Here is a 27,103-nt window from a genome sequence, read left to right on the forward strand (position 1 = left end):
TCGGACACACACACTAAAGATGACTCACAAGCCATACTTGCCATTTTGTAGTCTGCGTGCGTGTGTGTGAGTGTTACCCAGCTTGGAGTGTCCAAAGCAGAAGACACAGCCATCTGCTCCGTTAACCACCGACTGAATCACCTCGGCAACCGTTCCCGCACACACCTCCGCCTAGCAACAGGCAGACAGAGAGAGAGGAATGAAGAGAGATGTAGGAAGAGGGTCAGGAAAAGCATAAATACCTGAATGTATAGATGCACTTGTTCCATTTGAGCATTGATCTTTTAGTGTTAAAAAGATATTAATTCTTTCCATTTTAAAATCTGTAGACAGAAGTTACAGGTAGCTTATAGTGAATGTTACATCTAACATAACTGTCTTTGTGGTAGCCATAAAGGGCGTTTACATTTGAGTGTCTGTCACTGGTGCTGATGGTGTGTTCATCATTAGTGTCACTAATGCTGCATTTACACTATGTCAGCAGAATGGGAAGATTGGGGAAGCATGTAATTCCGACTCAGGAGCATTTGTGCATTATTCCAACATAGTTATTCCCATTGCTAACATCTTAGTCATACCGGATAAATTAAAATCAAGCCAAAAACAGCTATCTTTATAACATATTTGTAGCAGTTGGTTGACTAGTGAAACCAAATACAAACAAACAGCATTTAGCTCCTTTTTAAATTTTAATTGACTCTATCAGTGATAAAGGAATAGTTTGGGAAATATGCTTATTTTCTCATTTCCCAAAATGTCAATTAATTCCTTTAATATCTGATTTTATTTAGATGTAAGTGCCAGCGGTGGTGGCTTTGCGGCCAGTTGTCACCAGTCAGTCAGACACTTTTTTTTGCCAAGTGAGATATTTTAAGTCCAGCTTTTTGTGTATATTATTTTAATAAAACTTAATAAAACTATTTTAAATTACTTTAATAAAATTTTGTCTTTCAGTGAAAGGTTTTATATGAAAATCACATCCAACTCCTTTGTTTTCTAAAGTCACTTTTTTTTTCTTACCTGTGATGCATCAGGAGGGAATGCAGCATCAAAGGTGAATATTTTTGGAGGGACCTGATTGGCTCCCGCTCTTTTCTGGGAGGCTGCGCTTGGTGTCTGATTGGCTGAGGGGTCCATGATGGTAATTTGTTTCTTCCTGGGATCCACTTTAAGAAAGGAACTGGACTCAGCTGCATCCGACTGAGACACTGGGCACACACGCACCATCACTTTCACCTGAGGGTAAGACACAGAAAATCGATGCTCAGATACTTGAGAGTATAATAGAATAAAACAGGCAAAAGACACTTGCAACTTTATACCTCACAAAAACACAATACAAATACAGATGCAGAAGTTCAAGAGAAAATCCTCCCATCCTCCCAGCCAACACTGTAGCACTTGTTGGTTTTGTCATTTTTCTTAAAAATTAAAATTACTACTCTACAAACCAGAGAAATAAGACACAACACACATTCATAAATGCAAAGAGTACCAAAGTAGTAGTACTAAGCGAGTGCTAAAAGTTGTAGCTAACAAAAATTATCCTTTTCAAAAACTTGCAGTTCCTCAACTCATCTATCAATGTGTTTAGTACTGTGGCGCGCTCTCTGTTGATAAAGCTTTGGGTCCTGATGGTTTTCTTTGTCATTTCAGCCATGTTGGCATCACTGCACTCTTACACACTTGCACTTTCAGGGAACAGGAAGATTTTCTGAGGAAACATTACCCGACTCGAAACTATGGACAGATAATTCTGGATTGTTTCTAGAAGGCATCTGAACTCTTCCGCACCTTAGCCGCGACAACAGACTCCCAAAGAGTCTCAACATTCAGCTTTTTAGTTCTTTTAAGACATGAATATGTACAGGCTCTCTTCCTCTCCCTCTCTCATCATCTCATTCACCCTAAGTGCTTCTTCTCCCTCCCTCCTGCCTTCTCCTCCTTTACCTGTCAATCTTTCGTTATCTCTTTTTCTCTCCATCCTAAATCCCTACCTTTTTCTCTCTTCACCCCTCCTCTCTGCCTTCAGCTCACTGCCACATATCAAAAGCCTGAAGTGCAGGAATCCTGTTTCAGCTTTCTCTCTTCCTCTCGCTCTTCCTTTCCTCCCACTCCTGTCACAAACTGTTAGCAGCCACAATTTACCGCCTGACAGCTGCTGTTGTTTTCTTTGATATCAGCGGAAGCAAAACGCTGCGTCATCGAATCTGAGTGAGTTCCAGAACATTTCAACATAAAAACAACCTTTACTCTGTTAGTTAAAGATGTTTAAAGTTTGAAGTACTTTCTAGCAGTTTATTATTGCTCTCTATCTCCTCCTCTGGCTCATCTTGGTGATTTAGTCTTTGTCTCTCTCATTCTCTCTCATGTAATTACTTTTTCAATGAGTAACGTGTAATGAGTAATTGATAACAGTTTTCAAGTAACTTTCCTAACACTGATTCTTTCTAACATTGACATTATCACACTTGCTATGTGATGTCTCCATATTGATGTCTTCACACATGCAAAAATTATGTCTCAATTCAGGCAGTTGTAGAGTCAGAGTAAGGATTTCTGGCACAACGTCACCTCACGTTTTTACTACAAGTCATTTGCTAGTGCACCTACTGAACATGAATGATGACCAGACTGTGAAACCAATGGAAGTTCACAGTAAATAGGCTACAGCTTGGAATGCTGACGGCACAAAATACATGGGATTGTTTTGGACAAGACAGTTTAAGTCCTGTAAGCAGCAAAGCAGCTGACAGTATACAATACACAGGCTGACAGGCAGAAGATATGCAATTTCTCATCCTTACATTCTTGACGTTATGAGCTGACAGAAGCTGTGTGAATGCATCATTAGTTTTGGCCTCTGTGAGACTAGACTGTCTCATTTGGGGAGGCACTGCAGGTTCAGTCTGATCCTCAGTCCTCGAGAGGACACAAATGTATGGACCTTTAAAAGATCCAAACCCTGAATGAGGATGCAGCATCTGTGTGTACCCTGTCTCTCCCCCATGCATGGTGGGATAGGCTCTAGACCTCTAGACCGTGAAAAGTGGGGTTTAGAGAATCAAAGGATGGATGGATAATAGTGTAGTATTCAAGTATCTCTGCAAGAATAAAACTCCTGGCATCTATCATAGATAGAGAATACACAGGATACTCTCAGTTATACTATAGTGTTACATTACTAAGTGTGTGCTAACTCGACCTTACCTAATAGTGTACTGTGACAAAACAAATGTGAATGAAAAAATCACTGAAATCTATTTTTTTGTTTGATTTTACCATGTGTTTTCTGAACAGGGTAGGATTTTGTCGTCAGGGCTCAGAGGTGCAGGGCAGATTAAAAGACTACTGTGTTTATGTCTTTCCTAAGAGGGAAGGAGAGAGAGGAGGAGAGATCTTTTGTCTGTTTGTGCTTGTTAGCACAGATGAATCATCGTCTGAAGTGTGATTCTACACTGCGCTTCCAGTTAAACACCACCATGGGATTACGAATCACACTGTAATCCCAAAACACTCCAAACCCCACTGCACTCGGAGATAGAGCTTTCACAGTATAAAGGGAAGAGTTCAGCTATATATTTATTTACTTACAGACCCATCAGCTGTGAACGGGGATGTGATCATAAATAAAAATGGGTAAACAATGAACTCAAGTCAGTGACAAGAAAGAAAACTAAAGAAAAAAATTTAAGGATCATATAGTGGCTGTCAAATGCTGAAAATGTACAGCAGAGTATATTCATGTCTGAGCTTGACTTTATTTGTCAAATAAATGGGATTATTAATTAATTATCCTCCACCTCATTACTGTGCTGCTATATAATATCAATAACAACATAAAGTGATTTTCTATAAAAGAGATTTAAAAACCTGCGTCCTTTTTGGTACTAATTATTTGCTATAAATTATTTCATGACCCTGGAGCAAAGAACCAAAGGCAACCAGAACAAGGTCATGTTACACTGAACAAACTCACCTAGAATGATAAGTGTTTTATAAAAAATAAAAGCATGAAAGCCTGCTGGTAACTAACATACTGCCATGTAAAAAGCACAAAGGCATATAACATTCTAAGAGGTCTTGCTATGTTGCTGTTGCACATCTCTCTCTCTCTCTGTATCTGCCACACACACAGCACATTAACAGGCTTTCCTTTGCTTGCATCATTAAATGACCATAGGCCAATTAGTGTGAGTGAGTGTATATGGGAAAGTGTTTGTGTTAAAGTCTTTCTCAGATGAAGGCAATTGTACCTTTGTGTGTGTAAATTTAAAAGTGTGTCCATAGATGAGGGTGTGAGATAAACTGAGATGCCACCTGAATACAATAAAAATGTAACCTTGGTGACCTGGGAAACTTAGGATACTAAGGCGTAATGCCTGGTCAAGAGTTCCATAGCACTACACACACACACACACACACACACTTACTCTCTCTGTCACAAACTCACACTTAGATTCAGTGCTACGCCCTCTCCTGACCCCAATAAAAGAGCCCATCACATCAGTAAGAGCCTGAGGGGAAGGATTTTACCGTTGCACGCTTTACAAGGCGTATCTCATAAAGTCCCCCCCCCCGAGAGCCCATTTCCTCCTCATGTCCTGAGTGTGAAAGGTAAGAGGGTTGCCAGTGTGTGTGTGTGTGTGTGTGTGTGTGTGTGTGTGTGTGTGTTTGGTATAAATGGGGCTATAATGTGATTCCATGTCCGTTTCTCAAAATATTGATATTCATTAACCTCAATTCTCCTTTTCTCAAACTATAAAAGCTCCAAACAATATCAGGGAAGCTGATGCATCAGCACAATTATGCCAGCTTTAAGAGATGTCATTTTTTTGTTCTGGCTATGAGAATTCCAATAAATTTGGTCTCCAGATATAAAAACCTTATGATTGTGACACTCAGCCCTCAGCTAGAAGTTTAAACCTGAGTCCAGCTCAGTTGTGTAATTGTGTGTCTGTAACCCACGCCCACAATCTTCTCAGAGGATCCTTGGCCTAGTTTCACTGGTGAATCAATACATGTGGCAAAGTGCTGCAGCCATTATGACATGCAGGAACATATATGCAGGAAGAGCACACAGCTAATGCACTCTTTGTTCTTCTAATGAAAAAGAAGGAAGAGAAATAGTTAGTGGTGGTTGTTTCAGAAAAGAGCAATGAAGCAAAATAGTTAGAGAGAAATAGGTCACTAATAACTCTCCAGATACTAACACAACACTCTCACAGTGACCCTCCCTTATCCCTTCATCCCTGTCTTCCTCTCCTCTCCTCCACCATGAGTGGATCTGTTGGGTCTCTGTAAATAATATTACGAAGAGTACGGTCAAGACCTGCTCTATAGGAAAAGTGCAATTAGATAGCTTCTGTTATGAATTGGTGCTATATAAATAAAATTAATTGAATTGCATTTTCCCTTCCACAACACCTATAGACCTTTCCCTTCTTCAGTCTCTCTTTATGTTGGAGAAACATCGTATTGCTCGATAGCACTGTCCACCCACTCTTTTCCCTCCATTCTCTCTTTGCCTCATCTCCCTCCTCTCCCTGTCTCACATTCTCTCCCTTCCTCAGAACAAATGACAAGACAAATCACAGCCTCTTCCTATTATCCGTTCTATACTTTCCTCTTTTCTCCCACACTTTATACTGCAGTGAATACAGATGCAGGGTGGTGAGCTGCTGAAACAAAGACCAAGAAAGAAACAGGAATGAGGAAGATATGCTAGAGAAGAGTGTTTCTTTGACTTTTTCCCCCAAAATCTCTGTGTGAATATTTAACTTATTATTGCTTTGGAGAACAATTGATATGTGTGTTCTGCTGTAATGTATGTCTAGGCATGTATGATTACTATGTTCAACATACAAGTGTAGGCTGTGACTGTTTTAAACTATAATACCACTGTGTCTGACACATAGGTCTGCTGATCACACCTGAAACAGCTTGGGGGTTTATTTCCATGCTAAAGGGCACATGCTATGACAGATGTTGAGGCAAGGAATCACGTTTTTGTTTCCCTGAGAAACTGATCTGACCCCTAATACACTCTCTTGGATATACAGTAGAGCTTCCTCTTCCTCCACTTTATATGCCACATTCAGGCACAATGAAGTCTTTGAGCCAATTTAAGTAAAGGAATTCAGCTAACCAGCAACAACCAATCCTGAGCTGAGAGAAGATTGTTCAATAGTCCCTCACAGCAGTACTTCATTACTATTGGCTGGGAAATCAATAAGAGACTGAGACTGAACTCTAATTGGTTCCCAAAGACTGCAGAAACACACATTTGTGCAAACACATGTACCGAGAGATAGATACAAATACCATATGGGAATAGCAAGTTCAGGCTTCGGATCAATTCTAATTTTACCTAATTTATTCATCCCAGCTCAGCTCACAGTATTGTATCACAGTATCCATGTTGGCTGTTGGATGTACTGCAGAGATCTTACAGCTCTGAGGTTTCAATTTGTGTGTAGTACCTATTACCTAAAATAACTCTTCTATACCAGAAATGGTGAAATAACAAAGCATTGTAATTTAGGGTAACATATCACTGGACAGTCCAAGTTTAATATATACACGCTAACAAAATTAAGTGTTCAACAAAATGTCACTTGCATATTTGGTCTCTAGTGACTAACATTACCGAAACCCTCACTCATTGTATAACATTAAAGGATAAGGCTGCTGATATTCTTACATTATTGTCAATTCCATAAAAAGCCTGTCAAAGCTAATTCCTTTGTTCTATAGACCACCATTGTTTTCCAAAAGTGATTAAAAACACATACTGTCTAAGCCGCATTGTGACACTGGGTGATGTGTTCTTTTATTACAATGAACATGGGCACTGTAGTTTATTTTGAGTCAATCCCAAATACACACACCTTGATAAATACATAAATATTCACACCAAATGTGTATTAATATATATTGTGTCCCCTCCACTTCTGAAACCAAACCAGCGCCCTTGCAGTCATTTAATATGGTGAGTCAGGGGTAAAATTTATTAAAATTACATCACATGTCTATCGCCAAATCACCAAATTCAAGTCACTTCAGTTTTATCTATATAGCCCAAAATCACAAAGTTATCTCAGAAGGCTTTACAATTTGTGCATTGTGAGCAACATACGACTACGTCTACAGACGCATACATACTGAAAACAAAACACCCACACAAACACAGAGAATACAGTAGGAAAGAGTGAGGTGTCTGTGTGTGTCTGTGTGTGTCTGTGTCATGCTCCAGCCCTGCCAATACTGACAGCATTAATATTTCAGCTACAAGGTGGAACAAAGTGGCTACTGGATTCCCATAACAGACTCACTCACTCATTTAGATACAAGACACACAGACACCCAGACAGGCATGAAAACACACAAATGCCCGTGGAAAATGCACTTGCACATGCTCACTCATGACACAGACGCACACAGCTTGTGGCCTGAGAGGGATCGTAGCTGCTATTAAAAATTGATTAGCTGTCATAGTATCATTTTCCCCCAAGGTCAATTCGCAATCTGTGAGTGTGCATGTGTGTGTACAAAATGTTGGCTGCAGAGATGAAAGAGCTGGAAAAAAACTCCCACAGTCCTTCATTGTCATTCAGATATGGAGAAGAGCAGAGAGGGTAGAGATACAGGGATGGTAAGGCAAAGGATGAGACTTATCCCTACAGTATCTGAGAGAGGTGAAGATACATTACAGAGGGGAGGAGAAAGCTCCCCTCTCTAGCTTTCATACCAGTTTCTCACCCCTCTTCAGATATGTTAAATATGTTATGTTACAGAACAGTGGAGGAAGTGCAGCAGACAGCTTAAAGAAGAATATGTAAGCCCTAAGGCAACTGTGACATGGCTCATGTATTTGTGTTCTAGCCTTGAACAAGACGCTGACATCAGCATGCTAACATGCCCACAATCACAATGGTTTACATGCTGATATTTAGCAGGTATAATGTTTAACATGATAGCCATTAGTTTAGTTTTTACTAGTTTAGTGTGTTAGCATGCCAAAATGTTGACAATGACAACGTTAACAAGCTAATGTGTAGCAGGTAATATTTTAGTTAGTTTAACGTGTTAGCTTGCTAACATTTGCTAATTAGCAATAAACACAAAGTACTGCAGAGACTGCCTGGAAGTGTCATTAGTTTATAAACCAAAGTACTGGACAAATTGGTAATTTTTTCTGATGATGGCGCTAGAGGAAAAGTTAAGTGGTCAATGAAGGTGTTACAATTTAACCTGTGGGGAACGCAAATGTCTCTATTAAACGGCAATCCATCCAATAGTTGTTGAGATATTTCAGTCACTCTGACAGACCAACATCGCCATAAATCCATAGCTCTATTGTGGCTAAAAAAATGCAATAACCATATTCACCTTTTGCAGGTATTTGGTCATACACCTGTTACAGAACAAACAGGCAAGGGACACCGAGATGGGCAGAGAATGTTCTTTATTGGATAACAGCCCGAAAGAGTGGGTATGGAGAGAAGGAAGTCTGTAGAAGGGAGAATGCACTGGAGGATCACTGGAAAAGGGAGATCGCGTGGAGAAGGGCGCTATAGGTATTTTGCCGAAGGGCATGGAGAGTCCTAAATTCAAATGAGGTCGGACACATACTGTGGTGAGTGCAGGGCTTTTATGCTGACTGTGATTGGGAGCTAATGTGGAGCAGGAGTGTGATTGGGAGCAGGTGTGGGTCATTAGTGGGTAGTGGAGCCTGGAGTATCCCTGACAACACCAAAGTATTGGACAAATTAAAAATCTGACCTGATGATGGCGTTAGATGAATTAAGGGATCACAAAAGTTATTACAATTAATCCTGAGGGGAACATCAGTGTCTGTATCAAAATTCTTGACAGTGAATCCATCCTTTTTGAGACACTGGATTTGAGATTGAAATTCAGTCTGAACCAAAGTGGTGGACTGACCGACGAACAGACTGACATTGCCATCCCTAGAGCTATATTCTTCCTGTAAAGTGAAATGGCAGTTTGGGCAGGGAAAAATAATTATAATTCCATTATTTAGCAGTCATACAAGCATTAGTTTATCTCAACTGCTGCTGAATAACACTCACTGATATCAGTTGGTGAACTTTCATGAAGTCCATAGCTGATAAAACCCATTTTGGACCCAATCATTCAAGATGCATAGAAAATAAGATGTCTTTCTTAATTACAGATGAAGATCTGTTTTATTCAGTCGCTGAAATCTGTATCCCCCAGTATTTTTCATATCTTTAGTTTTCATCTGACAGCTACTGCATTTCTATGTGCCTCTGCAGTTGGTTTTCTAAGTGATAATACATAGCACAGCTTAATTTCCTCGACTGATACACATCTCCCCCTGCAGTCAGGGAACTGAACGGAAGGCTCCCAGCTGGCTGATTTGATTAAAGTGAGACGGAGCTTACCAACAACATGTAGAGAAGCACCGTGTATAGAAATAACAGAGGGGGAGTTTGAGATACAGACGCCAGTCAGAAAAATAGATCCACTGAGGGATTTTATTTAATTTGACATCCCTAGATGGAATGAGGCTGAACTTTCTCTATCTCTCTCTTTCTCTCTCTCTCTGTAACACACACACACACACACACACACAGTACATCTGACCTGTGCAGGTTGATTTCCCCTGGCTTTAGTTGTGATGTCTCAATCTGTTTTCTGCCATATTAACATCGGGGAGAACACTAACCCCCCATCACACTCGCAGACAAGCCCATGTATTCTGCAGGATGTAATGTATCGTACACACTTCCACCAGAGGCTTTGCCGGTTCCTTGACATCTTTCATTGTATTCTATAATCCTATGAATTTGTGAGCATGCAAGCCTGTGTGCATGCATGTGTGTGTGAGTGTGAATGTGTGCAAATGCCATTTCTGCAGGGGGCCGACCCCCACTGCAGGTGACATTTTTACTGGAGAAATGTCACCACAGCCATTTTCTTCCCATATGTGTGTGTGTGTGTGTGTATGTAGAGTGTGAGTGTGTTTGATTAGGTCTTGGCAAGCATGCATTGATTTCAGAGGAGAGGCTTGTTATGTTCCAAATACCAGAATATCTTCCTGCCTTGGTACCATGTCCTCTTCTTCTTTTATTTCCCATTTCTTTCAAAACCACAGCAATGACTGCTTATCAGCAAATATATTGGTAAGACTCGTTAAATAGGGAATTTAAAAAATAGCATTCAGAATTTGAGAAGTTACAGCCAGGAAATGGTTAGCTTAGCTTAGCATAAAGACTGGAATTAGGAGGAAACAGCTAGCCTGGCTCTGTCCAAAGGTAACCAAATCCCAAAGTTCACTTTATTAACATGTTATATCATGTTTGTTTACTCTGCACAAAAACTGAAGTGTAAAACAATGACTAGCCAAGCTAAGCTAACAGTCTCCTGGCTGCAGCTTCATATTTAATGGACAGACATGTTAGTGGTATTGATCTTATGGTCGGTAAAGCTAAAAAAAGGTAAAGCTATTCCTTTAGCAATGAAATAAACACATGTAAGAGATAACTACAATTTCTTTAAACTTTCTTTTCAGATACTGTTTTTTTGGTCTTCTCCATTTGTCAGTTGATTCAGGATGGGCAGGCTGCCAGCAAGGCAACAGGAAGACAAAGTCGGTACATAGCTAAATCGACTGGACACCTTAATCAAATGTCCACCATAACACAGATCACACCGGAATGATTGTTGTGAGAAGTCCACATGACTGTGAAAAGGGGAGTGTCTGACAGTTGTAATTAAACAGTAGTAGCAGCAGGCATTTGTACACAGCAGAGCGGGCCAGACAAGCTAATCACTTGTCTTCACAAGATCACAGAAGATCATAGTGGAATGAAACATATACTGTATATGTGGTTTTTGTGTAGGGGTGTATAATTTAAATATTATTTGTCTGTTGTGTGTGTGTGTGTGTGCACACTTGTAAATATTTGAGTGTGAATCTGTCTCCCTGACAAATGAGTTGACATCTGTCACCTCCATATGGAGAGATAGAGGCTCAAAGATGGGACAAAGCAAAAAAAAAACACAGCACATAAAATAAGCAGTTGCACAAAAAGACAAATAAAATATGAAACACCTAAACTAAATATGATTGAGAGATTTCTAGACTTGGAATATAAATGCATATAAAAGCATAGTTTTACTTATTATTATTTTGACAGGTTTCTTCCTACATGGGTATAGTCACATTTCTGTACATCATGGCTGCTTAATCTTTGCAGCTTTAACATTTGATTATACTGTAAAATTTATAAAAGATTTAATATTTATTATTATCTAAAATGTGCTTTGTTTATATAGCAGACAGGGGAGAGTGACAGAAAAGATGGGAATCAAGTAGCAAAGATCATGAGTCAGACCTAAACAACAATATTGTGAGTGTGTGGAGTGTAGATCATGTATTTTCTCTGTTTTTCTGAATAAATGTTTTTAGCTTCATTCTGGGTCAATTTCACTTCACACAAGAAACATTACTACATCTCATTACAAATTCAGTTGAATTGACATGAGTGGTGGTTTGGCATTTAATATAAATGTCACACAGCACATACACACATTTTCACACATACTTTACATTACACAGTGACAGAGCGCCCCAGTAGCTGAATGGTTATAGCGCATGCTACATAACTGCAACTTCCCTGGTTGATTGCAGCCTTTGTTGCATGTTATGCCCCTCTCTCTCCCCATGTTTCTATCTGCATTTTCACTATCGACTGTCCAATAAAGAAAAAGAAAATTCAGTGACAAATGCACACAGACAGATAGATAGACAAGAGCTCACAGACACAATATGCACACAAAATGTGATGTACTCTCACAATTTCATACTCCTATGTGTACATGTACACAAAAAACACAACAGGACACATGTGGGGCCCCTTTCCCTCTCTGTGTAAAGTAATGGACACTGCTGTTTGATGTCTGTTTGATTTTGTTCTCCATAGTCATTCATTTTATATCAGTGAGGACACACACACACACAGAGTCAGTGAGCCAATCACTCAAACTGTGGAGGAGGGGGCACTAAAAACTCATTACATGGACGATCAATATTGCACACACTTGAGAAGCATGAAACCCCCCCACATCCACAACACACACACACACACACGTTTCACCAACCGTTGGCAACGGTGACAGATGACTTTTATCAGCCTGAAATGTGTTACCGTGGTAACCATTAGGCTGCATTCCGGCATGGTACAGCAGGGGTGACACACGCACTCACACACACTCACATACCAGTACGTACACTCAGATAAACTGGCCAAGGTCATGATAAAATACTACAGATCAATTTTTTAGAACATTCCAGTGCATAAAACCAAAGAACTTTAAAATGTATTTGATTGACAGTAAATGCTGTCACTGAAACCTGTGCTGCCTATAGATATTTTAAATAAAATTAATAATCAAAAAATCAACACTTTTTTGTCACACCAGTGCCTCCATACTCCACAAATTGGACCTATGTATATAATTAGGCAACATAAAATAAATGTTCAGTACACTGATGACAACTAACTAAAACTTACAATAATTAAACTAACAAATTAACAAACAGTAATTTTGGCATCAACTGATCAGACGTATTACCACAGAGACTAGATTTGGCTATGTTTTTTTTTAAAACACTTCAGGTGGATTCAGGTGCTATGCCGGAGTTATTTCTTCAGGCATGTGCCAAAATCAAGCCAAGGAAGATGAGTCAGAGTTGACATCTATATCAAACCATTCATAACATACCAAATGTAACTAAGCGTCTTAACTGAGCGTTTGCTGAGGAGTTGAAAATTTTAATGAATCACAAGTGATGTGTCCGAATAACTTCAAGCCAGTGGAAAAAATTTCGGGCACTTCATTGAGACACATCGAAGTAACGTGTGAGGCATCATATCAAGGCATCAAACATCAATGGCAACAGCTAGTCTCAAATATTAAACACACAACTGTCAGCTTTGCAATTTTGAAAGTGATATGAAATAAACTAAATTATATTAGCCCCAACGAAAGATCGACATAAAAGTGAATGAATATCCAAAATGAATGAAGGTTAAGCAACACTGCTGTCAAACATATCCTCCATTATTAACAAACCAACACATACATACTCAATATTCAGAAAAAGTGACACATGAAGGTATTTTGGACAGTCTTTGATTCTTATTTGCATAAATTAAAAATAAATACTACTATTACTATATGTTTTAAGATAGACTTTGTGGATTTCCTTCCAACACTACAGCCAATTAAAATATATTTTTCCTTTACCTTTCCAAGCCCAGGGTTGTCTTTGATTTTGTTGGCTGCACGGAGAAGGCAGGGTGGAGCCGGGGGAGGGGCCATCAACAGGGCGGAGCTAAAATTGGTGGGGAACAGAGGGGGGTCACATGACGGTGATGCTGATGTCACTGGGGCTGTGACTGCGGCGGTTTTCTGCTTCTTCTTCTTAGATGCTAAGTTCAACTTTTGTGCAGCTCTGAGAGAGGAAAGCAGAGAGACAGAGGAAAGGAGGGAGACAGTCCATCAATCAAATTATTACGTTAAAACTATATACTATACTTTATCGCTGTAAAAACAATATCATAAACACCAAATAGTTTAAATATAAGGAGATGAGGAAGGACAGGAAGGATGGTGGCACACATCCATGCACACATGAGTCTATAATTACACCCTTATAGTTTGCCACAGTACAACCATGGCATATATGCTAATTGCAGAATAGAACTCGATTACACACCCTTCAACACATAGATACACACACACACACACACACACAGACACACACACACACAGACACACACGCGCACACACACATGCACAAACTGCTGTTTACATATGTAGCAACATCTGGATGGCGAGTGGTTCATTTGCTTTCTTGCTGCATAATTCCCTGCAGCATTCAGCTCAAAAGGAGCCACCAAAAATGATATTTATATATACTCCATCTATTCTGCACGCAGAGTCTCCTTACTCGTTCTCTCCTTTTAACTTCAACTTTTCTAAATCTCACTTCTTTCTCCTTCTGTTCTCCTCGCTCTCTCATTTCTTACTTCAACACAGCAGGTTCTTCCTGTCTGCCTCTCTCAGTACAACGGTGCTTCACATCATTTTTAGAGTTTTTCCTCCTCCCTTTTCTAACTCTTTCTTTCTTCCCCAGCAGAAATACCACATATCCATATAACAGACTGGATTTCTGCTTTAACCAGCTTGAAAGGAATTTATGGTAAAGAGAAGCACCAGGGTGGAAAGTGGTGCTTGTACTTTACTTGAGTATATCCATTTAATGCTACTTTATACATACTTCTAAACAATTCAGAGGGAAATATTGTACTTTTTACTCCACTACATTTACCTGACAGTTGAAGTCACTTTTCAGATTAAGATTTTACATTAAAAAAAAACCATATACGTTTATAAAATACAATATATTATTTAAGATTAAACTAGTTGTTCACAATGTTTAAAGTGACCCATTACAAAAGAGCAGTGTCTAGCTGGGGCCCTATGTCACGTTTCAGTTCCACAAAAGAGACATTTCCCCTCCAAACTTGAAATTTATTTCTAATTATTGTTGACAGAAGAGGTACAACTCTCCAATATTTAACAAAAAAAGCAACGATTAGAGAAAAAAGTTCAAAAACTGAAAACAGAATTGTTTATCAGAACTTTATTTTTTCTTCTTTCATCTCCCATTAATCATCTCACAACCCAGATCTATCTTGCAACCCTTTGGAGGGGCCCAAGCCCTTGGTTGGGAACCACTGGAATATAATATCTGACTGTATATAAAGCAGTTACAACTAGCTCCACCTGGTCGCTATGTTTTATTTAGGTCAGAGTCCTGACCTCACACCCCACCACTGCCCAAAGGTTAATGCCCAGAAACGTCTTGAACACGGCAAAATAATAAGAAACTAAGAAAATACAGACAGATGGCAGCGTCTCTGCAGATACAGACACTGCCTCACACTTCTAGTGGGTCATAAGTGATGATTGAGAGGGATTATTTTTGTATGAGTCTCTACATTGTTTTTTTTTAGGAAAATCCTAGTCATTATACCTTAAAGTAGAATTTTAAATGCATGACTTTTATTTGTAATGGAGTATTTTTACATTGTGGTACTGGTACTTTTACTGAAGTAAAAGATCAGAGTACTTCTACCACCACTGCCAAGGACTATAATTTTCTTCCAGCCCCAGACCATCACACTACCACCACCATATTTTACTGTTGGTATGATGTTCTTTTTCTGAAATGAGGTGTTACTTTTACGCCAGATGTAATGGGACACACACCTTCCAAAAAGTTCAGCTTTTGTCTCGTCAGTCCACAGAGTACTTTCCCAAAAGTCTTGGGGATCATCAAGATGTTTTCTGGCAAAAATGAGACGAACCTTAATGTTCTTTTTGCTCAGCAGTGGTTTTCGTCTTGGAACTCTGCCATGCAGGCCATTTTTGCCCAGTCTTTCTTATGGTGGAGTCATGAACACATGACCGTAAAAAGGCAGTTCATGCTCGAAAACCTTCCGATGTGGCTGAATTACAACAATTCTGCAACGATGAGTGGGCCAAAATTCCTCCACAACGCTGTAAAAGAGTCATTGCAAGTTATCGCAAACGCTTGATTGCAGTTGTTGCTGCTAAGGGTGGCCCAACAGTTATTAGGTTTAGGGGGCAATCACTATTTCACACAGGGCCATGTAGGTTTGGATTTTGTTTTCCCTTAATAATAACAACCTTCATTTAAAAACTGCATTTTGTGTTTACTTGTGTTATCTTTGACTAACTCTGACACTGTATATAGATGTATAATTAATAATACATTATTTATATTTTGATAAAAGCATCAATATAATATGCACTGACCATGGCTGAGCAGAAAGATGAACAGAGGTTAAGTGAGAGTGATCTTGGGGGAAACCCAGGGACAGTAAATTCACCTAAAGTGGTTTATTGTTATCAGTAAAAATATTCATGTGTCAATGTAATTCCTTCTCTGGGATTTATGAAGCCACAATTCAAACAAGCAGTTTTCCTGACAAACTGAGTTACACACAGCAGGAGTATTAACGATATGATAAAAATAAAAGACGTCTAAAAATGCCCTCGCAGGGATTCCTGCTCTGTTCTGCTTTAATCTATCCTCACATATATTTCTATGATTTTAAAGAGAGAGAGAGAAGACCTTGCATCCTGACACACTCTCTTTCAAAGAGCCATATTCTCACACCATTGGCTTTCAATTAACTGCAGCAGGTTACAGAAATGAGAGCGAGGGGGGACTCATTGTGGGGGAGAGTCAGCGAGAGGGGGAGAGTGAGAGAGAGAGAAATAGAAGAGAGGGAGGGACAGTGCAAGAGGAAGGAGGGGGAGAAGAGAGATGTGGATTCAGTGACCCATAGAACGACGAAGCATTTCACCATTTGACTAGCTCTCCCAGGAGATTTGTGTGAATCTGTGTGTGTTGGTGTGCTTGTGACTGTGAATGTGTGTATGAGTGCATATACTGTATGAAACACACCTCCATAAGAAGACCACTAATAGGTTTTTCACACAAGCTAAGCTTACATTCATAATGCAGCAAATGACATTCTTATTATATCACCTGATGCATCATGCGAGCATGAAGATACATAGTTTATTAAATAAAAGAATGTGTCAGGTGCTGGAATTTACTGTATCCTAAAAATAATAATGATATTAGTCAGAACAGTAGATTCATTAGGAGGCACAGGATGATTGTTTGTTTAAGAAAGATATGTTTGAATTAAAATCTGCCATTTGATTTCTGTGTAACAATGGAAACAACAGGCTGCTGCGACTGCTGCAGTGCTGATGCTTGTAGGATGAGACATGACGGATTCATGAACAGTTACTCTGCTGCTGGAGATTCCTACTTTCTCCCTGAACAAAACCTTGTATTAGCTTTTTTTATAAAACATCCTTCAAATCCATCGGCCACATCCATTTCATAACGCATGCGGTGCATCTATTCATATGTGTATACACATACTATTACCCTCTTGTTATGTTCTCACAATTCAATGGCAGAATTCAAGCATGATAGACACACACACACACACACACGCCACCTAATTGGTAGCGTTTAATGACAAGTGGCCTGGGATTTGGCCAAGTGGATCTATTTCAATCTAACCCTAAAGTGAAGGGCACTTGTTTTCCATCCATCTACTCCATCTCTCTATCCATCAGCTCTTCCTCTGTCACCCCCATCTTTTTATTTGCCCCCCCTTCCTCCATTACCTTCATTTATTCCTCCACTCTTCTCCATCCTTCACTTCCCTCCTATTCTTTCAATTTTAAATCCTTCTCATTCCACGATCATTCCTTCATCTTTCCCTCTATTTTATTCTTCTCTCCCTCATTATTTTTATCCTTTCATCCTTTGCCTTCTTCTCTGCCCTCCATATATCCACCCATCCATGCCACCATCCATTCAGCCTTCCTTAAATGTATTGATCCCTTCATCCATCCTTGCCTCTCTTCCCCTCAGTCCCTTCATGTGTCTCTCTCTTGTTAAAAAGCAGCACAGGTCACAAATAGTCAATCTACTAACACACTGTTCCTTTGTTTTCCTCATCCTTCCGCACAACTACAAACACTTTCACTTGACACGAACATACAAAGACTCAAATGAAACACACACAAAAACACACACAGCTGATTTACGACTGGTGTCTCTGGGCTATGTTGTTGGCTCAGTAGCTAATTACGTTCTATTTAACAGGCCGTCAGTGGAGGGAGATATAGGCAGAGACAAAGAGTGATGGTGTGGTGTGTGTGTGTGTGTGTCATGGGGGGTCAGTAAGACTGGCATGGACAGAAGACTGGCTTTACTGACACTATCTATCTGTCGACATGTACATATACCCTCCAATTTACACACTTCCTGCTTCCTTTTAAGACACCATCTTACATGCTATACTGCAATAGCGCACACAGCACACAAGCCTGAACAATGAAATAACAATATTGTGCTCAACATGTTAGAGTTAAGATGGCTGATGTGTATTCTAACATACACATTGCATGTTGGTCTGTGCTACTGTAGATAACTGAGCTGGTCACTAATCTGTGTCTGAACCATGTGAAAATAGTGTTTCATTAAAGCAGCATGCCCTACACCCTTTGTCCGACGTGTTAAACAATTTCTAATAAAATATACACAATACAACTTCACAAATGAATGTTTGTGAGCTGTCAATATTTTTACTAAGATATATATGAAAATTAAATGGGTGAAATAGTTAAATTCACTCTCTCTTGCTGCCGTCCCAGTAACTCTAAAAACGGCACGACTACTTCAAGAGCAAATGGGCTTCTTCTTCTCTGTCAAAATAAAAGACAACTTTCAACTACTGTTAAATGACATATGAGCAAAAAAACACCAACAAATGTGGTCCTGATGTGATCAGGAAGTTGATATGATAATTTGTTTTCCAACTTTCCACCTATTCAAATCATCAATCAACCATTATGATTGGTGCCTAATTGGTGTCCAATTATCATTTGATGGGTTACTTCAAAGATAGGAAAAGAGAGACAGCAAGAGATAAACAGAGGCAGAGAAAGAGACAGCATTCCCCCGTCTCACAGCCATCCTCCATCCAAAATAACAACACCTTCCCAATTCACTTGGGACCTATTCATTTACTCTGCTACCTCCAGCCGCACACACACACAAACACAAATACACAGCCAAATCCCCAAAGATCCAATCCTCAAAGCATGCAGTAAAAAATTCCTTCACTGATAAAAACTCCCTTCCCCCAGTGAGGGAGGGCGTCCACACACACACACACACACACACACACACACACACACACACACACACACACACACACACTATCACACACACAGCATGTCTCTATCCTCTAGCCCAGAGTCCCCAGAGGGCCACTGCAGCACAGGGAAGATGGAGCGCTACTGTGTGAGTGTGACATATTCACAGACAGATTGGTACTAATGAAAGATATTACTCTCATGCACATTAGCAGAGGTAAAGAAAAGGTCAGTGTGGAGACAGAGAAATTGCTGGAAAAAGAGAGGAGAGGAGAGGTATAGGAGGTATAGCTGAACAATAGCGAAGGAGGAAAGGAGTGGAAGAAAGTAGAGAGCAAAAGAGAAAGCAATTAAACGTAAACAGAGGAGAGGAGAATGAAGGAACGACCGGAAGACGAGAGAAGGGATAGAAAGAGGAGGATGTGGAGGAAGAAAGGGATCATGTGAGAGAAGATGTGGTGGACGGAGGGATTTGTGTTGTGTGCAGACAGTGAGTGAGAGGGAGATTGTGTGTGTGTGTGTGTGTGTGTGTGTGTGTGTGTGTGTGTGTGTGTGTAATAAGAATGTCTGTATGCAGTCCACGTCTGAGAGTAAAGACCAAGACAGCCATGGGATTTACCAGTACTGCATAGCTGCATCCATTGACCACATAACAAACACACACACACACACAGACAAATACACACATTACCAAGGCTGTTTTTTTTGCCAATTACCTACACACACAAATAACAGGAAAATGCAGACAAAATATGCAAGTGTGTATGTGAAGTTTTGATCAGCAGACAAAACAAACACACCAACACTTTGTCACTCTGATTTTAAGAGGAAATTACACATCACAGCATTGAGAAGCTACAGTAATTATAGCGCCTAAAACAGGAGAGAGAGACTGACAGCTAGACACACACACGTCGACACACACATCCACGGACAGTGACACCTGCACCATTTAACAAACCATGTTCTTTTACTTAGAAGGTTAATGCTCATAAATCGGACAGCTAGCTATATGTTTGGAATGTCAACCAGATGTGTGTGTGTGTGTGTGTGTGTGTGTGTGTGTTGTAAAATGGCCTTGTTACCTGACAGTTCAAGGGGGTCACAGAAAGAACGCTAAAGAAAGAGTGTCTGCACATGTGTTTGTGTGCGTTCCCATACAATTTACGAGATGCGCCTGGTCACTGGTGCTTTGGAAGACAGACAGCAGCACTGTCTGCTACACTGAAGCATGTCACTCATATTTCAAACGCAGACAAACATGCATTGCATTATCTGCAGATTTTGAGACCACACACACAATTACAAAATACAAGAATGTGCACAACAGAAGAAGAGAAGCAAATGTGTGAAAGTGAGGAGGAAAACCATCGGCATCGTTTAAAATGTGATTTAAAGCAGCTCATTAGATTCGACATCTCAGCAATACTTCAGACACTGTGACACACTCATAGTCTTGTGTTACCCATGAATAATTTACTCATTCATTTTGAGCTTACCATGTTTATTCATCAATAATTTACCCAGATTACCCGTGTCTTATTTATGTTGTGTCGCTCTGCATTTCTCTAGATTTGATTACACAGCTCATTGACGACTGGTGACTGGAAAGTTGATTTCTAAATAAACACACCAAAAGATAGGTAAGTGTGCTTATGCACAATATATAATAGTATTCCATTTTTCCACCACGATCATCTTACAGCATCTTATAATGTAGTTATTTGTATGCCCATTGTTTCATTCTTTCTGCTCTATTAGACAACTTGAGAGACATCAGCATAATGGGATGTCTGGACTCAAACCCAGGATGAACTAAACCCAAGGATTGATGTTGTACAAATGAGCTAGTAAGATGCATCTCACGTCCTTGTTTTTACTGAAATTACCATGCTCAACATTTTTTGTCATATTCATTCTTCTAGTCCCCGTAATGCCACTAAATCCTAAAAATCTAATCCTTGTGGGATTAAAAAATATATAGTACCACAGTGTTCATATCAGTATTGTATGAGTCATTGGCTTCCTGTGTTTCTCTACAAGCAGATAGAAACCCCTCAGTCTTGTTTTCTCCCATTCAGTCACAATGTCTATAGTTCTCAAGGGCCACTTTAGACAAATTCAAATACAATAGAATTTGAAAAATAAAAAAAATAGTTTTTGCAGTTTAAAAACACTTTCCAAATCCCAAATGGCAACACAAACTCAGCAGACACATCAGTAGATGAGAGATAAAGTGCACAGAAATTCCAGTATTGCACCTGGTCAAGTTTAATTAATTGTGGAAGCCAAAATCTGGAAGCCAATTATCATAATAATAATAATAATAATTAATTGTGCATTCCCTCCTAACCATTAATTTTAGAAAGTTTTCCAAATAAAAGATCAGCATGCTGGCGCTGTGTGGAGAGATCAGATAAAACAGGAAGTCAGGACATGCATCCACAGGGTGACATACTCCAGATGTGCTGAATGCAGTGCTCTGATCTGAATGCATCTTACCTGGCAAAGAAGGAGGCAGCAGCAGAGGTGGTGGTGGTCGGTGCCGTCGTGGTTACAGCCGAAGTGTGTGAGGGAGAGTTTGTGTGTGATGTTGAATTTGTGTGTGAAGGAGAGTGTGTGTTGAAGCGGTTCAGGGCAGCCTCAGTCAAACCTTCTCTGGAGGCCTCAGAGACCATCTGGGAGATCTGATGAGAGACAAAGAGAGATTCAAAATGTTTACCTTTAAAGAAAGAAAGAACAGAGTCAACCTCTATCATTCTCACCCCTCCACTTCTTTCTCCCTCCCACCCGGACAGATGTGATAAGAGTTTTCTTCCTGATGACTTTGATCATGCATACTGTATCTATGTCCTTCATGACAAACACATTAGACATACACACTCACACACACACTACAGTATATCTCTGCCCTTGTCTTTTCCAGATGGTCAGATGAGAGACCAGAGTCTGGTTTCCCACACCCATTTGGTTTCCTGTTACAGAATAATTAACGTTCATTCATTGTTGTATTCTGATGGATTTTTGGCTTCAGAAATACTGAAATTTCAACAACTGTCAAAGTATCTTTCAAAATACTTTTGGAGGAAACAATTAGCTGTTAACATTCCCTTATCTTTAACATGGCTAGCATAGTTTACTCATATCAGGGTAAGAGATGTTTTTATTCATGTTAATTTCCAGTGTGTGTGTGTGCGTGTGTGTGTGTGTGTGTGTGTGTGTTTTTTCCTTGGCAGACAGACAGCAGATTAGCTCTCTAGTGATCACAGTGAACCAGCAGCCGAATGTTGTCGAGGTCCCAGATAGACAGAAACAAACACACCCTTCTGCCTTAATTTCTCTCCTTTAACTTCATTCCTTCTCCTTCTCTTACACCCTTACTTATCTTCTTTTCTATCCCTTTCTCCACTTGTTTTTATTATTGCTTCTAACCTACTCTATATAATTCTCTCTGTCCCTTTGCTCTGCCATCTTATGCTATTCACGTTTCTCCTTTATTATTGGATCATCTTGCATGGCATTTTTCCTTTATTAGATAGTATGTAGGAAAGAAGGACAGTGAGGACGAAGAGAGAGACCTCTGAACTTCTAACATTATAAAGAAATTAAATTTGCTGGCCTGTGTAAGTTACTGTTTCATCAGATGTATGGTATATATACAACAACTTTATCTTTTACATGCATGTAGCTATCTGGCTAGCTTTAAAGGCTAGCTTAAAAAAAGATATTTTTGACATTTTGCCTTTCTAACACAGCTCATAGTGTAGACATGGACAGGAAATGAGGAGAAAGAAAAAGGGGTATGACAAAGGTCCCTGGGTGGAGTTGAACATTGCAGTTATATGGTATGTTCATTTGGACACCCCCTATGTATCTACACGTGTCTAGCTAGGAATCTGAAAAAGTGACCAAACTGTTAAGTTCATATGCATCCTTGGTGCAAACACATATAAAAGAAAGCACATTCTGCTGTTTCTTGTCCCAAATCTCTTCATCTCTCCTTCTTGTCAATATGAACAAAGTGAGAGATTAAAAGTTTTATTGCTAATGTATCTGTGTGTGGTCTGGTGTACAGTACGTCTGCCTGTATCAATGTGAGCCTGTGTGTGGGTAGTATTTGGAGTTGTCACACACACACAAACACACACAAAAAGATGCATTTATATGACACATTCAACTGCTTTGTATGAGTGTGTGTGTTGCATTAGTTTGTCACTGTGTGCAGAAATGTGTGTGTATTGATGTGTATGCATAGGCATGTGTGTTTGTACGTGTGTGTGTGTGTGTGTGTGTAGGCGGCCCATTCGTGAAATAGATATGGATTATTGATTATAGTTCTTTATGTGCTGCCAGCAGCCAGACAGCCGAGCACCTAAATCATTACCGCACGCTCCAATAAAGGAACTATACTGCATGTGTGAGAGTAAATCTGCGAGCATGTATGTCTATTGTGAGCATGTCTGTGTGCACTTCACTGCACTTGTGTGTATGTGTGTGTAAATCAGCCCCACTGTGCGTATATTTACTGCTGAGGGCTCCTGGGGTCCAAGCACGCAGCCCACTGCCTTGATAAATTACCTGTTGTAAATGAAATGCCTCTATAGTTTATATACCATTCTCCCTATGCATATACATGCATTTCAAATGCTCAGACTTAGGTTGCTACCCCCCGCATTATTAAAGGACTCTTGAACATATGTAATAAAACTTCAGTGAGCTACATGGAATACCTGTGCATTTGTGCTTGTTACTCATTTATCCTGATGAATGGGAAGAGGAAAACTGCTGGCACAGTGTGGGAGAAATGTCCCCACAGCCCACAGAGGGTTATTATGCGCGCTGAAAACTGGAGTAAAGGTGGCTGAATAATATGTGGCGGTCAGTGATGTTGCAGCAGGGCTGGACAGACTACAGACTCTATGTTCTACTCAGCTGCACTTCCCACTGTCACAAAAAATTGCAATAACCATATCCTTATTCATTTTATACTATCACAAGATTCCAAAAGGTTTGCTGTGCTTCTTTGTATCTGAAACAGTGGCGTGCTGATGGGTAATTACGCTGCATGCATCTGATTAAACCAGCAATTGTAAGAGAGCTGTCAAATTAGTTCTGCATCTGAACTACTGCACACAGAAAATAGATGTATAGCGTGATAATTCCTATTTGAAACAACATTTCTGCATGGTCACCTGGCAAATGCATTTACATGGATGGCATTTTGACTAATGTAGTCATTGAAATAAATTATGTTTTTGTTTGTTCTTATGTTCTTGTCCCATTCAGATTCTCCCACAGGACATAAAGGCTGAGTTGTTGTCTCTACATTTTACCATAAATTAGATTAAATTACACTGGATGAAACTTTAATGATCCCTATGGGGATATTAGGTCATCGCAGCAGGGGAGAAAAGGATGTAGATAATAACAGGACAAAGAGAGTACTGAGGATAATACGACAGCCAAATAATGCAGCAAATAAATAAAAACGCACCTGACCATGTTTTCATAGAACATCTGCTCCTGAGATTGTAGCTGTCAGTGAGGGACTTTGATAAATGTGATATCAGATTTCCCAAGAAAGATGGGATAAAAAAACACTTACACACTTATTCTGTCACTTTCACCCCTCCTCTTTCTCTACACTACAGCACTTATTCACATCCCCCATTCTCTGCTCTTAGAAAAAGGTAAAAGCTGGCTCATTTGTCTTCATTACAACACAAACACCATTTCCCCAGCATTCACCTTCCTCATCTGTCTGTCTCTTATATTTATTTTATTTTTCCATCCTCTTCCAACCACATGCTACAGGCAACCAACGTAGAATTTGTGCCTGAAATTTCAGGTTTGTATGAGAAGAATGAAATAAGAAATGGTGTGTTTGTGTGTCCATGTATGTGTGCGGGCCTGCCTGCTTTTATCAGGAGCAGAGACACAATCTGTAAAACAATCTAAATGCTTACTGCAGTAGAGTGGAGGAAGAGAGAGGGCCTGCTGTTTCAGCATGAAAGTGGGGGAGAAAATTGGGGGAGAGACACACAAAAAGAAGTAAGTGAGCAAATGGAACAGGGTGTTTATTTATTCTATATTAGAGATAGAATTACAGAAACAGAGAGTGTATGTGAGACAGAGGGGGATGCAAAAGAAAGAGTACAGAGGACACAAAACAGTCATGAAAAGTAGACACACAAGGAAATTAAATGTTGGGAGTGGAGGCAAGGAGACGAAGAAATTAAAGAATGGGAGTAAATTACATATATAGAGAGAGAGAGCGCGCAAATGTGAGGCAGAGGAGAGTGGGATTGAATATCTAATGCTTCACAGTATGTTGTATAATCAAATCAGAAACAGTCTCAAGGCTACATACTGTATGCCAAAAGATGAAGACATGAAAATGGCAAATAATAACAGAAAATGTAGTTTTGTAGTTTAATGTACATTCACTTCAATACAAATGATTTAATAAGACATGCTTTCTGACACTCGTGATTCAAAATATACTACAAGATACACATTAGTATTCCAAAACTACACCTCAGAGCTCAGTGCTGTCCTCTCTGATGGAAACAGAGCATGTGCACTGCTCTCTCATAGAGGAACTCAAGGGGACGTTGGCTGGAGTAATTAACGGAATACACATTGTTTTTGTAAGTCTGGCTTTCTTGCCAACTTTGATTTCAGCTGATGAGAAGGGAGACACTAAACTATCCATGTACCTGCGGTAGATTGTTATGTCTGAATGTACACTAATGGCCGGTGAGCAGCTACACTGTAGCAGTTGGGCGTTAGAGTACTCCACCGACTCCTATAACACTGTCGGACTAATGATGGACAGTATTAAAAAAAGTATCAAAATCGATGCAGCAGAACCAGAGATATCATATTTTATATTCCACACATTCTTCTTCCTAGTCAAAACCTGGTGCCTACATTACCCATAATGCAACTTGACTGCAGACAGTTCAAGTGACATCAGATGAGGAAATTTCTCAGACTTAGTGCGGCTCCACTGGGAGCCACAAAAGGCTTTATACAACTTTTTCCACATATGCAGTTGTACTCCCCAACACATGTAAAGACTTGTGTAAAATCAGTGGAATCAGGCTTCTCTGACCTTTAAGCCACCATTGCTGTCCTAATTAATTCTAAAGGACATCCAGCTAAATCTGACAGTGTTTGACAGTAGAGAGTTAGCTTTTATTTCGTACAAATACGACATTAAAATGTAAAGTGTGTGTGCTGTATCTCATATCCTGTTTCTCGGCAATATATACAATAACAAACACACACACACACACTCAGGCAGAACAAACAGAAACATGGTAAATTAGGAAAGCTAATCTAACCATTGTTGAAATCAATACACATACACACACACACACAGAGGCACACACCACACTGTATAAACCTGTTTTCATTTAGCTGCTTGAAGGACAGCACGAGGACAAACAGACAATGTTAGATTTGTTTTCTCGTGCGAGAGAAAGAGAGGGAGGGAGAGAGAGACCTATCCCCTCCACCATACCACCACCACTAAAAAAGTCCAAAAAAGTAAATATGCAGTTGATATGGACTTGATTTTTCCCGATTGACATGTGACACAGTTCAGTGTGTTACAAAAGGACAGGTGGGTTTCTGTGTTGTTTCTTTGAGCAAATTAAAGGTACATCACTGAGCACACTGCTGTCTGACAACTTGGACCTTTAGTTTACAGTCACCAGCATCTTGGTCAGTCACTGGACCCAGGGAATCAACAATTGTCAACCAGCTGGATCCTAAATTAGTTTTAATGGAGACAAACTGACTTACTGGGTTTACATATCCACTACTGTGCTATTAACATCTATAGACCATTATGATGTGTTTAATACTACTTGTACTTTACTGTGTTTGCACTTATTTTTATTGTACACCGTAGCACTGAAGAAACACAATTTGGTTCCCCTGTGTACTTATTGTATTGTATATGGAGAGAATGAAAATAAATTCTACCTTGAACCCTTCAACCTTGATATATGTGTGACAGCCAGTCTAAGTTGGTGTCAAATGGGGCGAGCTTAGGGTTAGGTTGGAGTCTTGCCTAATCAAAAAATCTGTGCTAATCAAGAATTTAACAAGAAATTATTTGAAATCCATTTGAAAATGTTTGTGGCCTTCATCGGCTCACTGTAAGCTACCTGGGAGATTCACACTCAGCCCGTTATATACAGCCTTCCTTGTTCTGACCGAATCAGTGTTTTCCATTTGTCCTAGACCTCTT

The 27,103-nt window shown here is 39.7% G+C and overlaps 1 protein-coding gene across 3 annotated transcripts in view; it reads right to left on the reverse strand.

Moving 5' to 3' along the window:
- kif26ba (kinesin family member 26Ba) overlaps positions 1-27,103 on the reverse strand; it is an 87,804-nt gene that overhangs the window by 29,123 nt on the left and 31,578 nt on the right. For all 3 annotated transcript variants that reach the window (XM_044190165.1, XM_044190175.1, XM_044190185.1), the window contains 4 exons: positions 21,343-21,527; positions 13,303-13,510; positions 1,021-1,236; positions 78-171 (listed from right to left, as the gene is read on the reverse strand). In XM_044190165.1, coding sequence (XP_044046100.1) covers positions 78-171; positions 1,021-1,236; positions 13,303-13,510; positions 21,343-21,527 — 703 coding nt within the window. The remainder of the gene's footprint in view (positions 1-77; positions 172-1,020; positions 1,237-13,302; positions 13,511-21,342; positions 21,528-27,103) is intronic.

The sequence above is a fragment of the Siniperca chuatsi genome, linkage group LG1 (assembly GCF_020085105.1).
Source record: "Siniperca chuatsi isolate FFG_IHB_CAS linkage group LG1, ASM2008510v1, whole genome shotgun sequence".
NCBI classification, from domain to species: Eukaryota; Metazoa; Chordata; class Actinopteri; order Centrarchiformes; family Sinipercidae; genus Siniperca; species Siniperca chuatsi.